Source organism: Sander lucioperca, chromosome 24 (assembly GCF_008315115.2).
Source record: "Sander lucioperca isolate FBNREF2018 chromosome 24, SLUC_FBN_1.2, whole genome shotgun sequence".
In the NCBI taxonomy this organism is placed as follows: Eukaryota; Metazoa; Chordata; class Actinopteri; order Perciformes; family Percidae; genus Sander; species Sander lucioperca.
Window position 1 is genome coordinate 12,923,314 of NC_050196.1, and position 15,642 is coordinate 12,938,955.

At 38.1% G+C, this 15,642-nt stretch overlaps 2 protein-coding genes across 2 annotated transcripts; one reads left to right on the forward strand and one right to left on the reverse strand.

Annotated features, from left to right (window-relative positions):
• The first annotated feature begins 285 nt into the window (after positions 1–285).
• Positions 286–5,448, forward strand: mmadhca (metabolism of cobalamin associated Da). The gene is made up of 8 exons (XM_031291923.2): positions 286–387; positions 909–950; positions 1,241–1,382; positions 1,661–1,878; positions 2,424–2,529; positions 2,688–2,806; positions 2,896–2,982; positions 4,251–5,448. The coding sequence occupies exons 2-8, from the start codon at positions 939–941 to the stop codon at positions 4,467–4,469; spliced, it is 903 nt and encodes a 300-aa protein (XP_031147783.1). The 5' UTR covers positions 286–387; positions 909–938; the 3' UTR covers positions 4,470–5,448.
• Positions 5,449–6,747: 1,299 nt separating this feature from the next.
• Positions 6,748–13,967, reverse strand: lypd6 (LY6/PLAUR domain containing 6). The gene is made up of 5 exons (XM_031291929.2): positions 13,881–13,967; positions 8,985–9,146; positions 7,854–7,952; positions 7,499–7,629; positions 6,748–7,331 (listed from the first exon to the last, which is right to left on the reverse strand). Exons 2-5 carry the CDS (start codon positions 9,103–9,105, stop codon positions 7,164–7,166), a joined length of 519 nt encoding a protein of 172 aa, XP_031147789.1. The 5' UTR covers positions 9,106–9,146; positions 13,881–13,967; the 3' UTR covers positions 6,748–7,163.
• Between the last annotated feature and the right edge of the window lie 1,675 nt (positions 13,968–15,642).

The window sequence follows — 15,642 nt, forward strand, 5'->3', positions numbered from 1 at the left end:
ACTAACTATCCTACTTTAAGGGCACACTGCAAGACAGGGGCAGTACTGCTGTTGTAATAAAATCCGTGGTTGTGTTATCTGTTAATTTGCTACCATCTTGTGGCTAGTCATGGAAAACACGGCCTGATATATCTATGTCCAGCACTAAGGAAAATAAAACTAAAATTAATATTGTCTCAATATAGCAATTTCTGGCAGTTAATGGTGTTGTTGAAGCCATTTTTAAAAGCACCATTATCACTTAACGTTACAACCATAGCTTACATAACATACGCTAAAATGTCAGTTATGCAAACCGCAGGAGTTTGCGTAACTGTTTGTTTGTCCCTCGTCACTTTCCGTCGTTGTTTTGCTATTGCGCAGGGCCGCGGACGTGCAAGTTGACAGGTAAGAACAACATGTACTTTTCATAATGTAATCCCATTAACAGATGTATATTTGTCCTTTTTTATAAAGGAAATTAACACGTGCATTGTGCACGTTGTCAGGAATTTTTTTGCAAGGTGATATCAAGTAAGGAAGTATACAATACTGTCTGAAAAGGGAGTGTCAAAATAGAATATCAGCTGACATATGGGCTAGCAAACAAACCGCTAACGGTAGTAACGGTAGTTAGCTAGTTAGCTAGCTAGCTGTTTTGTTTGTGTTGAACCATACATCCATGTGTTGAACCTGTCACATTTTGTGACGATTTATATCCGTTACATGTTTACCACTTTTGATGCAAGTGTTTGATAGACTCGACCCCTTATGCTTTTGCTCCCCCGTGAATGATACATAATCAAGAAGTTACATCATGTCAGCTAGCACATGTTAACTAACTGGTTTGACAACTAAGTTAGCTAGCTTACTACACACAGTTTGGGGTGTCCTCTGTTGTACCAAATATTGTTGTTTTTATCCAACAGGTTGAAGTTAAAAACAGGAGACCAACCACAATGTCCACTAGTGTAAGTGACATAACTTGTAACCTCTGTACTGTATGCGATTGTCTCCAATGTACAAATCAGGCAATTTTTCATACAAATTACACGCAGAATACAAAATGTCTTCGGATTTAAAAAAAAACAACAACTAATATTCAGCTTCTGACGTGGTATTTAGCTTATTATTTGTTCAGTGCATCAAGCATTATATGTCTTCTGTCTTTTCACTTTTTCTTCAACATTTCCGGAATTTTATCCCACTTGTAGTAAGCTGTGTGACTTTCTGAGTTTGCCTTTGTTTCTACTGTATGTAGGTGCTGTGTGGTCGAGGCAGGTTGGTCCTATATAAGACCACTGGCCATCAAGCATTAGGTGCTCTCCATGTCTGCAGAACCAGAACCTTCTCTGCTGCAAGCTCAGATGAGCCTTACATAGCTGTATCACCCAGAGACTCAGGTGAGTCAAGTAGTGATGAATGAATGAATTAGCCACCAGTTACTGGTAAATGTAACCATAGTCTACAGTTTACAAAAGGTTCTGATCTAGATCTGAAGAGAGCTTATGACTTAGATTTTAGTTTGTTGTCTGTTTGTACTTGCTCCAGGCTGTTGATTGTGTTTCCAAAACAACATGTACAGAGAGACAAGATGATGGAAGTGAGGGAAGATAAAGCAAAGACAAACATGAAAGAGCAAACACACACATTCAAATTTCTTTGTCACGTCCCCCTCCAGGCCCCAGGACTGTGTGGCCTGATGAGAACATGGGACCATTCGGACCTCAGGACCAGCGATTTCAGTTACCGGGTAACTCTGGGTTTGACTGCCACCTTGAGGGCATGGAGGACCAAAAGAAAACTCCAGTTCACAGGACGGTGCCTGATGTACTGACGGCCCCAAGCTGCATAGAGAGACACCAGTTCATACTGGCCCAGTTTGTTAATGAGTTCCAAGTAAGTATTTCAATATTTCAAGTATTTATTTTTTTTACTTTCGGCAGGGCTGTGACTACCAAAGAGGACAGTAAGGTTATGTTTCTGTTTGTTTATTTATTTATTTGTGAATTTGTGGGTTTTTGAAATCTGGGAAGACTTAACATTCTCTAAGAATAAACATGGGTGTTCACATTACATGTACACAAGGTACATTTACCAATACTTTTTTAGCCATTTAACGCTATTTCATTTGGATAGATTATTCAATTGATTGACAGTTAGCACATTATCAATCAGTAGAGCTGAGAAAAGTGGTTGATGTTATGCCACTAGTGAAACAGCTGCATAAGTCAATCACTGGAGTGGTATGCTGCTCAGTACAGCCACTTTTCAATAACACAAACTATTCAAAACAATCTCCAAAACAGCTTTGTACGCTGCATGTATCCACATTTTTATCTCAGGTATAATTCACAAAGGTATTCATATTATCAGTCAGAAAAAAATTTCCAGCCTCAAAGCTACTTCGTCAATGTGTATTTCTTTGTGTGTTTGTTCATCAGGGAAACCTCGGTACTATAGACACGAGAGTCCACAAAGCTGAGCAGTACTTTAATCAGACGGACGCAGACTGCTCCATAAATTCCTGCCCTGAGCTGTTAAGGAAAGGTAAGAGACGGTTAATTAACTTTAACTCATCTTTTACAGTGTTGTGTTATACAGTTATAACATGAAGTAACAAAACTGTGTGTGTGTGTGTGTGTGTGTGTGTGTGTGTGTGTGTGTGTGTGTGTGTGTGTGTGTGTGTGTGTGTGTGTGTGTGTCAGATCTTGAGCTCATGTTCCCCGCAGCGCCCACCACCTCCATCACAGTTGTGACGGTCACACAGAGTAACAGTCAGAGGGAGGAGGCAGTAGACCAGGACAGAGACCAGCTGCTCCACAAAGTCAGTCCTGTGATATTTTATTTTTATAAGTTTGGAGATATGACATAATGTTAAGAACAGCTGCTGATTGTGTTTTCTCCCGACTGCAGTTTGTAAGTGGAGCAAAGGAAATGTGCTTCGCTCTGTGGACTGCAGGCTACTGGGCAGACTTTATTGACCCAACAACAGGAGCACCTGTAAGTTATGTTGTTTGTAGTAGTGATGTATTGTATTAACAGTGAATACCAGGGAATTTTAGGCATTTTTTATTATGGAGTATTGAGTGTAGATGGATTAGGGCTGGGCGATATTGACCAAAAATCGTTTCTCTGTGTTTTTCGGCTAAATGGCAAGACACGATATATATCTCGATATTTTCTACAAAGTGGGCTAAATGTTCAGTTGTAAGTCACATGTGAGAGCACTTTTATGAAAACAGACTAATCAAAATAAAATGCAAAGACAGGGTTTCCTTCCCTTTTTGAAAATATACAGCTGCAACACATACTGTACTTAAAACACTTACTGTACACTTCTCTGGTTTATTAGTGGTGTATAAACTACACTGCAGACTGGATTCTCCACTAATAGAGTGAGGGCTGCTCATATGAACTGGTCCAGCACGAGTTGTGTGCACAATCGCATGTCAGCGGCGTTACGTCTGTATCGTCACTGCGTGGCATTTTTATGAACTATAATAATCCGGTCATGGGTCACATCTCTCGCCCGCGTCCAGGGTCCGTCTCACTCGCTTTTACTCATAGAACTGAAGTTAACTTTACATACAGTAACTACTGTATTTTTTTTTCTTTTTTTTTTTTTTTTAAAGGCGTGGTGGTAGAACGTTACCAGCGGAAACACTTTTTACAGGTTTTCCTCTCTTGCTTTAATAAAATATGCAGCCGTGCAAATAACAATCAAAACTGTAGGCAATCAAAACTGTAGGTAAATGTCAAAATGCTGTGTCTTCCTCCATGTTGCAGGAGAGCCTGTGAGAAAGTGGGGGCGGCGTTGCCCGGAGAGTGTTAGAGGAGAGATGCAAACACAGGCATGGCTTTGTAACGCAAAATCAAACCTATATCAATATAAACGGTATTGTCTGATCACAAAGCTCATTTGAAAAATATATCGATATACCTTAAAAAGTCAATATACCGCCCAGCCCTAAGATAGATGAGGGAAACAATTAATTTAAACGATTTTAGCATAAGGCATCAACATAAGTGAAGGGTCTGAATACTTTCTTAATAGGGATGGGTATCGTTTTCAGTACTGACTAGTCCGGAACTGGTACCAGTTTAGTACCTGTTCTCGATACCCACACCTATTTCTGAATGCTTTGTATATTTAGGAGTTTTTCTATTTTTTTGTCAGCCTTATTTACATACATGAGGGGGCAGATTATTAGAAACACCCCAGTATAATGCTGTCCAGTACATCACCATCACCTTATGTGTCCCAACAGTTCTTTGCATCTCCATCAAGTCAAACCAAACTGCAGACAGAGGAGGAACTAAGAGATTTGGGATTCCACATCGAAGTGTCAGGCTCCTGCACAGTTATTCGCCACATCCTGAGAGGAACACCTTTGTTTGTGGGGACTGTTTTCACCAATGCACCCACTCACAGTGCTGCTATCGCAAGACTACAAGGACTTTCAAATGTACTTGCTGATGATGAATAGGCTTTTCTAAATATTCCACAGAACTCAATCCAAACAAGGCCTCTATTTATGGTTTGAAGAAGCTTGGAACATATATATGGTATATGGTAGTGTTAGCACATGGTTGTATCAGTGAAAGGTTGTGCAAAGTTTGTCTTACTTTAACAAGGACTGGACTGAGACTCTAATGTAGACCTCCATGCTGTGCCTGACTGACAGGAAACCAACCCAGCTTACTTTGCACTGCCTCCAGGGAGAAACACACACACACACACACACACTCAGTGCAGTGGCAAGGGTTCTGACTACAAATAAAAGACATTTCAACATGTAATATCTGCTGTTTGAAAAGTTGGTAGACAATGTTAACACTTGAAGATGACATCACCTCGCTTTTATTAAAGATATTGTTTTTTAGAACCATAGATTTTAAATGGAAACCCTGTATATCAGGACAATAACTTTTCATACTAACAGTCTTGTTTTTTCTCTTCTTATCTGTTGCACATAATCTAAAGAAATATGGATATTTTTTCAGTTGAAGCACTACAGTTGAGGCAGTCAGAACTGCTGAACAAATGAATTGACTTAATCAGGCTGCAGTGACACTATCACCTGTAGCTGTGAGTGTGGGCTCCTTCACAGAAATGTTTCCCAAATTTACAACCCCATTCGTCATACGTGGATAACCGAATTACTGTAATTGAAATGTAATTTTCATAATGAAGTTACCAATACTGAAATACAACAAAATAAAATAGTTTGTAGATTCAAAAACAATCTAAAAATACTTTGAGATACTGTAAGAAAAAAAGACATAAACTCAACAAAAATATTCTGACAATGAAGCCAGGCATTTAATTTGCCTGGCGCACACACAGATCAGACCCAGTCAAGAGGCAGTTTTACCAAATGCCTCATCCAAAACTTTTGTATCTAACACAGGCAAATATGTGATATTGGGCTATATAAATAAAATGTACTTCTCTCTCTGACATTATATGGGCATCACTGTTTTTTAAATTGCCAGTGTGTTGTGGCTATAGACCCAAATGTTTCTCTATCAAAGTGATGTATTTTTTTATGCAATGCAAAGATATCTTATCACTATACTCTAACTAATTAATGTTTGTAGAAAATGGATATCAACAAATGACGAATTGTTCTCTTCAGGGGAGAATTGTACTATGGTTGAATGGTTTAATTTAATTTGACTGCTGGGTGCAGCAAGGCACAACTGATTAGTCTGGATTTTGAGCCGGAAACAAATGTTAAGAGACACATTTTTACAAGATGTACTGATATACAGAAATACATTTTTGATTTTGCAAAGTATCCAGTAAGACATTTGCCTCGATGAGGATTTTATAGAATCTGCAACCACAAAACCAGTGACTGTTGTATGTCCTACCCAGTTTGTTTATTGGGCACCTGCCTGCCATGCCTGTAAATTGAGATTGTGTATGTCACAATGTATTGTCATAATGTGACTGGAGTATGCAGATATGATAGTAGTTATTTAGTTGCCATCTAGTGGTTGATTAGATTTACTGCAGACAGGCTGACTCATTTACCTTCAACTTGACAAATGTTCTTTGACTCCTATTCTACCTTTGATAATACATGATGAAAAAAAAGACAACCATTTGGTTTTAATGTGATTGCAGTTCACATCAAGAATCAAATGCAGAGCTGTGAGTGATTTAGAGTTTCCGATTGCATGTCTTTGGAATGTAGGAGGAAACAGGAGCACCTGGAGAAAACCCATGTCAACACTGGGAGAACATTCAGATTCCACACAGAAAAGGCCACAGCCATAAACGGGACCCTCAACTGACCACACTGAGCCACAATACCCTTAAAAGGGACATTGTTTTAGGACATACCAGACTTGATTGACAAAATAGAGCTGAAACTCACAAGCTTCAGCTCTGCTTTGTCAAACTATCAATCTAGCCTGTATAGATTCTACTGTGTATATATATATACACACATACACACACACAAATGATCTATCGTTTGTAGTAATTTTTTTTCTCTGTGGACATTTTGACCAGTTTTACAACAAGAAATGTCTCCATACAGATGTTTAGTCTGGTGGCCCTGGGCCTGCATGCAGTAGGCCCTATTTAATCCATCCTAACAAGCCAACTACCTATCACCTTCTGATTCTGGTAGGGGCCAATCAGATTCCAGGGGGGCTAGGTCACCCCTTGGGTCCCCACTGCCAAACAGTTGAGTGCAGTTATACCAGTCTCCATTTTGTATGTACTCCTGTAGCATCCAAAAAACAATTTAATTGAATCACAAGCAATTTAATATTGACAAAACTTCAAAAAATACACATTGACATTGTTAAACAACACAGTCACATTAATACAACTTAAAAAACTTTGCGTAAATAAATTAACAAAAAAGCTTCAACAAATTATAAAATTGTCTGAGAGGAGGAAGGAAACCTAATTTAAAGGAAACATGGTGCAGTAGTGACAGTCCTGGACACAGGTTTTCAGTCTTTTATTCATTCAAACATCCTATAAAATAAACATGAATCCCAGATGCTAAATATACCAGGGTTGTAAAAGAAATACCATGAGATTAGGTAATACATTTATTACTGTTCTTCACTTTTAGCAAATTTTTCAGTTTCACAAAAAGTGTCCTTTATAAAGTTGGGTCTGATGTGCACTATGTCTCACAGATGCAGTTTCCCTATCAAATATGTCCAGCTGTAAAGATGCCGATGATGATGTAGCTCAGCTTTGCAGGAAGAAACCCTCTGCTCGAGCTGACCAGGGGAGAAGTCGAGGAGAAGATGGCGTTGCTCGCATTCCTTGGCGCCAACATGTTACAGATGTTCCCCTCACAGCAGGATGAGCACATCTGACGGATGAGATTTAAATGTCCGGATTGCTAAATATTCTAATATATATATATATATATATATATATATATATATATATATATATATATATATATATTTTTTTTTTTTTTTTTTTTCACAACATCAGTATGAGGTTGTTAATGCAGCTTAATCTTAATCCACATACCTGATAGCCATTATCGGTGACATCAGCACAGCCAGTAAACAGACAGTCCTTCAGGGTCACACAGCGCTTTGTCACAGACACACTGTCGCCATGGTTATCCATCATGTGGCGTGTGTGACAGTATCTGGCATCTGGAAGACATGACACGCCTTTATTTGAGGATTATTTTACTACCTCATGTCACTCAGACAGTATCAGAACTGGATTTAGAAAATCGAACCCCTCTAAAATGTCATATATTCAGATTACACTCTCCTTCATATTTTAGAAAAATTGTAGAGTTTGATGTCCCAAAATTCCATTCTGGTAATCCCACTATGCACACATAGAAGTAAATGAGAAAGCGCTAACGTACCTTTTGGACAGTAAACATCCGGTGCCCAGCGATTACACTCATAGTTATCTGCAGCGTCTTCACACGTGAAGCACTTAAAGCCACCAGGATGAGGTGTAGCTGTGGAGAACAGACGCACACACTTCAGTACTCAGAGTTTATGATGTCTGATAGTGACATTCAGGGTTTGATTTTAAATATATTATATATATATATATATATTAAATAATATATATATTTGTGATGTCTTCATTGAACATTTTCAAGCCCTTCTGAAACGAGTATATTTACATGTGTGTTACAAAACGTAAGCTCACTAGAAACTGCTCACTATATGTGTTTGCTGTATGTGTTTGCTTGCTAACAGATGTGCAAAAGAAATGTAAATAGCCTTTAATAATGAGTGAAAAGTATTGTGGGCAAACTGAAAGTTCCACCTCAGGACCTCCTCTCAGTTGTCTGTCTTTATAATTGTGATTTTATAATTGTGATTTACAATCCTGCCACACCTGGGCTCTGCAAATCTGTGTGACGAGCAGGGGCCCCTTGGCAGGAAAAGAACTATACAAACTAGCTTATAGCCATGAGGCATGTTTCATTAGTGTGATTGCTCAATGGCACTATTGTTTTCTTTGCTCTTTATTAATGGGATTGCTGACGTGACGCTGTGACTGTCTCCATGCTCTGGGACAATAACAAGACGCTGTTAACTATTCTCATGCCCCACGTAACAGATGTCAAATTCTTACATAAAAGATTTGTTTTCCAGACAGTATCTCTGAATGATCATGTGTTTACTGTACTGCTCCGACACAGTGATCCAACAAGGAGATGTTTGGCCTTCCCTTTGGCAAGAATCACATCTGTACTGGGTACTGTTTCATCTGGGACAGCTATAGGTCTCGGGATCAGCCACTTTTCAATCACAGGACAAAGCCATGTCACGCACGCACGCACGCACGCACGCACGCACGCACATACACACACACACACACACACACACACACACACACACACACACACACACACACACACATCTTTATCACTTTCAGTTCCCAAATGTTTTGTCTCATGGTCCTGTTGGAGGCAGATTTGAACAAATGTTTTACATTCAAAACACACATGATGCACACAGTAATATTATGCTCCTACTTGAGGGATGCAGCAGGATGATATCTGTCATGGTGAAGTCCCGTGACTGGACAGTTTTCAGCCAATCAGCAATGTTGGTCATTAGCAGGACCCAGGCCACTGTTAGCCAGGCCTCCATCATTGTCCTAAAGTTCCTTCATGCACTTTTCTGTTTTAGGCAAAATATGGGAGAGAAGGGACCATGAGCAACTGAAATACATCACAGAAAGGGTTTTAAATACATCCTCAGGAACAGTATAATAATAAATATAACTAAAAACAAATTAGTCATAATTTCATAGTTCCACTGAATGGAGAATATGAAAACAAATGTCTTCTTGAGAGAAAAGCGAAGCCAACATCTAATAATAGAAGGAATTAGTCTATAAAAGTGATCAGCTGTGTGTGCTGCTCATGCTGTGAGCTCGCTTTATTATTTAAATGTCAAAAGGAACCCTGCCAGTCTACAGACAAATGACAGAAAGACATCTATTATAACTATTATTAACACTGTCACTTCTGACACAAATGTGAGTTATGTTTCAATTACAAGACCTTTTTGCCCTCTGGGAATTTAGCCATTAGTCCTTGCTTGCCAGATGGTTTTTTTTCTGTCATGCAATGGGTCATTTATTGGTAAAACCGAGTCAGCATGTTTATTATCTTTTACTCTGACTCCTTTTAAACTGGAGATCACAACAGCAGGTCTGCTAAAGAAAAATCGTCCTATTCTAGACCTTCTTTACGTCCAAATCTGTTACTTAGCCAAACAGATTCACTGCTCCATTAATAAAATGCCCACATCCCTTATTCTGAGACTTTGTTGAGGGATTCAAGAAATATCCTCTAAGCTGCCCATCTTTATTCGGCAGGAAACAATTTGTTTTTAATTCCAGACTCCAAAGAAGGATTTGACAAGTCAGTGACAAACATGCACTGTGTAAAGACTACCTCCCTAATGTAAACATCTCTCCATAGCCTAAAGGTCTGAACCACATTCAGAACATCCGACAGCTTATTACTTCAAACAGTATCAAGTATCATTTCAACGCCGGCAGATCAAATACACTTTAAGAGGTGGCATTCCTGTTCGCAAATATGTGAATGCTTTGTGACCATATGAGAAATAATTCACATAGTCTGAGAGACAATACCTGAGTGCCCTTGATTTATAAAGATTTAAAGCAGTGTTTGTTTGTATGCAAGAAAAAAAACTGATCTTGATCTACAATTGGAATGTAATAAAAATTAGCTTTGGTACATGCTTCAGCAACTCTTTTCATTATTATTAACAGATTATTAGACATACACAGGCTATTTTATATTCTATATTCATTGATGACATCTAATAGTATTCAGTCACAGTCCAGGCAGAACACTCTCTATAAAAAAATGCTCTTCCTAGATTCACTGAGACGTCAATCAATGAATTAAATACCAGATGACCTGGTTTTGCCTCTGAATTGAGATCAGTAGTGTAAGATCAGCAAGTTCAGATGCCTCTGACTCCATTTTATGTTTTGTCCTCAGGCGTTGTGCTGGCTGTGTGGTTGTAAATACTTGTTTTTTTAGCATTATACATGCCCCAATAACGTTGATCCATGTCTTTGCTGCAGACAGAATAACCACACTGTATGTGCTGCACACGGCATACTCTAAATTCTGGTATCCAAGGCTCTGATTATAAAATAAGCAGTTCAACCACATTGAACATTGTATATGAAGAATTTTACACAATACATAATATTTAATAGTTAAATGACTTTGAATGCTATGCAAATGAATTGGACTATAATGAACACAGAAAACCACCTTATAGTCAGGAAGACAGCTTGATAGTATCTAGAGCTGAAGCGATTAATCAATTAGTCAATTCATATTCATATTTTTTGAAGCAAAAATGAAGAGTGTTTTGTGATACAATATTGCAGTTTGGACCGAAAAACAAGACATTTCAATAGGTTAACTTGGGCTTTGGAAACTTGGGATTTGCATTTTTTCACATTTTTCAGACATTTTATAGATCAAATAATGAATCGACTTATCGAGAAAATAAACAACCCAGCACCTGAGGGGAATGAATGTATAAATACATGTATAATAACTTCTTTTTTTTTTGCTCATTGAAAGCTTAAGTAAGTTGATGTCTGTGTCACTTGTTGGAATTCATTTTTATTAATTGCAGTATTGAAAAAAATTATTTACATTTTTTTTTTATCTACCTTGCACTACAGAAGTTGAGTTCTGGAAACGTGAAATACATGATACGGTATTCAGAGAAGTATTTCAGTCCATGGGCTTGCATTCATTAAGCTCCTCAGAGCACCAGTGCTACTGTATAGCCCATAATGATATTCTGTACGCTGAAAGGAAAACTTGAGATTAGCTCTCCAACTTTGAGCTGTCTGAGAGATGCCGGGTCTTGCCTGTAGTAAATTTGGAGTGCGGGGATTAGGTACAATAGCTCCCTGTTACGACTGGAGAGGGATGGAGAGGGTTTATATCACTCAGGGTTCAATCGGCACCGACCAACTCCTTTGGGTCGCAGGACTGAAAGAATCTGAAGGAGAGCAGGTTTTAAATCTCTCTGTCACCCCTGACAACGGGGGGATAAAGTCTGCAGATTGTGAGTGTAAAAGTGATGAGTGTGGCTGACACATTGACGATATTTTGCAGACACTTCTGCAATAATATCTGAAAAGTCGCTCTTTACTGTAGTTTCGGTTTGGTGGTGATGCAGCCATCTCAGTGTCACATTTTGTTCTTTTATTCAGAAAATAAGTTAAAAACAAAACAAGAATGTGATTTAAACTGCTGTTTGACTCATGACCCCGTCTGTAACCTCTTCATACCAGAGATAAGTTATAGGCTTATCTGCCAAGTCCAATGCTATGAATCAGTCATCAGAAGTTCAGAGAACTGAAAAAAAGATAAAGGTATTTCCAAGGAAAGACTGTTCAGGTAACATTGAGAGAAACTGTGAACTAATTACTTCACACCTTCAGTCCTCAGGCAATGCTATGCTGCCTTCAAGTGCTGTCAGAGATATCATATTTATAACTGAAACACACATGAATGACCCAAAACATTGTAAATATTACTGGGTAAGTCCTCTTCGTCCAATTCTTGACTCTTTTTGTCATGGATGCTGTGGTGTTATTTGTGTTAATTGCTTGTATACGGGAATATTTGGGGAAGACGTTTATTTGACATCAGTTGCCCTTGTGTGCATTTTGTCTCACTTAGAAATGGAAACCATTTAAATGTGCAGAAACACATGTTTACAACTTAGAATGTATGGTGTTAGGAATATATAAGGAATTGATAAAGGCAGGTTTTCTGATGGACCACACAGAGAAACAGATAAATGGGTTAAAATACCCTGAGGCCTCTGCAGTTGTTCAAACTCATTCTGTCAAAGTTGAATGCATCACATAACTGTAGGGTAAAATACGTTGGTACCTTTGGTTAGACCCTACCAACAGAGCAAAGATCACTAAAAAGTGATCTAGATGGTAAAACAAAATGACAAATGTGAACTATTTCATTCCTTTGATGAAGTAGAATTGCTCCACGTTGGTCATGCGTGTCAAAAGAATACAAGATTTAGGCCACCAGGGTTGCCTTTGAAGTTCAGCCGATCAGCAGCTCTGGTCTATCGACCAGACACATATGGCAGGGGCTTAACTTCTGTGATACAACTGCTCATGTTTTTTTCCACTTATACACTGAAGTCAGATATACATGACTGCACTAGAGAAATGACAGTGAGTGTTGCTGAATTCTCCTGTCTTAAGCTGTTTAACACTTCACTGTTGACTAAAACACCAAGTACACAGTGTATGATAACTAACCCTAACCCAAGATTTATTCAGACCTATGGTTAAAGTGTTAGCTAGTGAAGTCCAGCCTCCCAACGTACAAACAAATACACAGACTGTAGTAGCAACACTACAATGTAAAAATACTCTGCAACAAATGATAGTCCTGAATTTATGCACTGAAGTAAAACTTATAAAAACGTATCAAAGTATCAAAACTGCTAATTATGCAGCAAAATGTCCTCTTAGTGTTATATGATTATATACTATAGGCTATTAGTGTTACAGTGTAAGCAGTATTTTGATGTAGTTGGAGATAAGGCTACTGTACAAAAAGTATTTTTATACTCTTGGGTAGTTGAATCATATTCTATAGGGTGCCCGTGTTTTATGTAAATTCTGAATCTACAAAGTAACAAGTAGCTTGTTGTCGAGTAAATGTAGTGGAAAAAGTACAATATTTTCCTCTGAATTGTAGGGGAGATAAAGTATGAAGTAGAATAAAATGGAAATCGAGTACAAGATTCTTAAAAATGTGTCTTACAGTACTTAGTTACATCTACTCATTATAAATAAGTCTGTGACACAAAGTCCTAATGAACAACCTCACAATCAATGCACAGTGTAAATATAATGTAAGCTACATATACAAATGTGAGTCGACTACATTTAAATGGACTCTGTGCACTCTTGTGTCAGCGTTCATGTGATTAAAGATGCCTACTCAAACTGCGCTCCAAATCTCTACTACTCTACACATACATTAACTCAGCCTAAATAATTAATAAAGTCTATTTATGTGACTACCCGAGCGCTATTACATAGTACAATTAAACTGCATTTGATGTTCACACTAATGATGTAATGTAATATATCATACATGACGATTATTAAACCTAATAATTATTCTCAGAAATATGACTGCAAACAGAATTGAATCCCACGATCAATTCATAAGTGGATTCCAAACATAATATCCTTGATTCATCTTAAATTATCGCGCTTAATTAAACCGAAGCGTGACATTTACTAACGCATTAACACTGACTTAATATGCTTACATAGCCACTCTATGGAACTTTATAATACAACTCACCGGCTTTATTTCCTCGATAAGCCCGCAGGAGACTTGCAGCGCAGATGAAAATCAGAAACTACTGTGCTGCTCCGACCTGAGAGAGGAGGGTGCTGCAACGTCACTGGCACGTCATTACTACTCCCATCAGCAACAATGCAGCTGGATCAGGAATGCTGCTTACGTTTTCTACACTTTTTATGGATTCCATCAGTAAGAAGTGAACTGACATTGTCTTTATAATCCAGTGGTGTCATGTAGCAAAGCCGTTTTTTTGAAGTACTATACCTGAGTTTAATTGTTTCCCTTTTGATAGTTTATATTTCTACTTTACTACATTACAGAGGCAAATATTGTACTTCTTATTCAACTACATTTATCTGATGTTACTTGGCACATTGATACTTTACACACAAAACATGTGATCACTGTTTAAAACATCTTTTTAGATTAAACTATCCAACGCTAGGCTTAGAAATAGCTCCACCTCTACCAGCTGTAACCTTAATATTCTTCTTACACATTGATGTTAATGCATCAGTATTAGGCTAACTATCCTTCAGGTTCCTCACCTTCAGGTTAAATTTATTCACAAAAGTTAAAAGACAAGTACAATCATAAGACAATATGCACATATGTGAAATGGGACACCCTGGTAAGCTATTTAAAGCTTGTGTAAAGGGGCCCATACTAGCAAATAATACACATTAAAAATACAATCATATTGTTTTAATAATTAATAAAGCCTTTTAACCACAACCATAATATATGATAGGCTATAGGCCTAACACTCACAGAGAGTGTTTTTCTGCAATTCACCTTTTTAGATTTTAAGTTTGCTTCTACAACACACAACATTGAGTGATGCAACAATACATGTTTAACAAACATCAACTTAATTAAGGCTAAAATCAGGGTCTTTCAGATATGTAAAATTAATGCTTAAGGGATATTGCTCAGGATCAAACGAGAACTATAATGAGCATGCATTATTCCTGTAGGCAAATTAAAACAAGACCCTTCAAACCGCTTGCTTATTCACATTCCCTGAGTGAAACATTACGCTGCCTATGTGGACAGACTCATACAACTTATCAGCGACAGGCAGCAGCCCTTTGACCTGTCTGGATATGGGATCCCTGACAGGAGAGCAATGAGGACGATAACTACCCATGTCAAACAGAGGAATTTAAGCATATGCACACAGATGTGCCATGATATCTGGACAGATGGCTGGTCGATCATGGGAAAAGCTTTCAGCAAGCACCTCAGAAACTTGCACACTGCTCAGATGACAAAAATGGACAGAAAAAGACACCTGTTGTGTAAAGGATCAGTCAAAATGTAGACTATGCTCATGTTGGATATAAGGGATTAAGGGGCTGTAACAGGTCTCCTGGTTTTGTTCAGCCATGGGGGCTTTAATTTAGACTATATATTGGATACCATTGTGCAAATTGTAATAACTCACTGAGTGAGAGAGTGTGTGTTGGAGAAGTGGCTCTAGGGTTTGAGGGTGTTGTACACTTAACAAATTGTAAAGTTCTTTGAGCCAAATTTGTGATTTTAGGCTATATAAATAAAAAATGACTTGACACTAGTGGAGAGGCACCCTTTTCAGGCTATGAGGCTTTTCCTGTTTAAAATAGCAGGATTTAGATCTGCAGTGTTGTAGTTGATTAATCAATGAGTGCATCGACACAACATTAATCAGCAATTACTTTTAAAACCGATTTATCCTGTCACTAATTTTTAAAGCAACTCTCTCACCTCTAGTGATGAT

Excerpts from the sequence above, each read along its gene's own strand:
- mmadhca (XM_031291923.2), top strand. Across the intron at positions 1,879-2,423 it reads AGTTTGTTAATGAGTTCCAA|GGAAACCTCGGTACTATAGA; the intron begins GTAAGTATTTCA and ends TTTGTTCATCAG. Across the intron at positions 2,807-2,895 it reads GAGACCAGCTGCTCCACAAA|TTTGTAAGTGGAGCAAAGGA; the intron begins GTCAGTCCTGTG and ends TCCCGACTGCAG.
- lypd6 (XM_031291929.2), bottom strand. The coding sequence starts at position 9,105 with ATGATGGAGGCCTGGCTAACAGTGGCCTGGGTCCTGCTAATGACCAAC. Across the intron at positions 7,630-7,853 it reads GGATGTTTACTGTCCAAAAG|ATGCCAGATACTGTCACACA; the intron begins GTACGTTAGCGC and ends CATGTCTTCCAG. Across the intron at positions 7,332-7,498 it reads TCACCGATAATGGCTATCAG|ATGTGCTCATCCTGCTGTGA; the intron begins GTATGTGGATTA and ends CTCATCCGTCAG.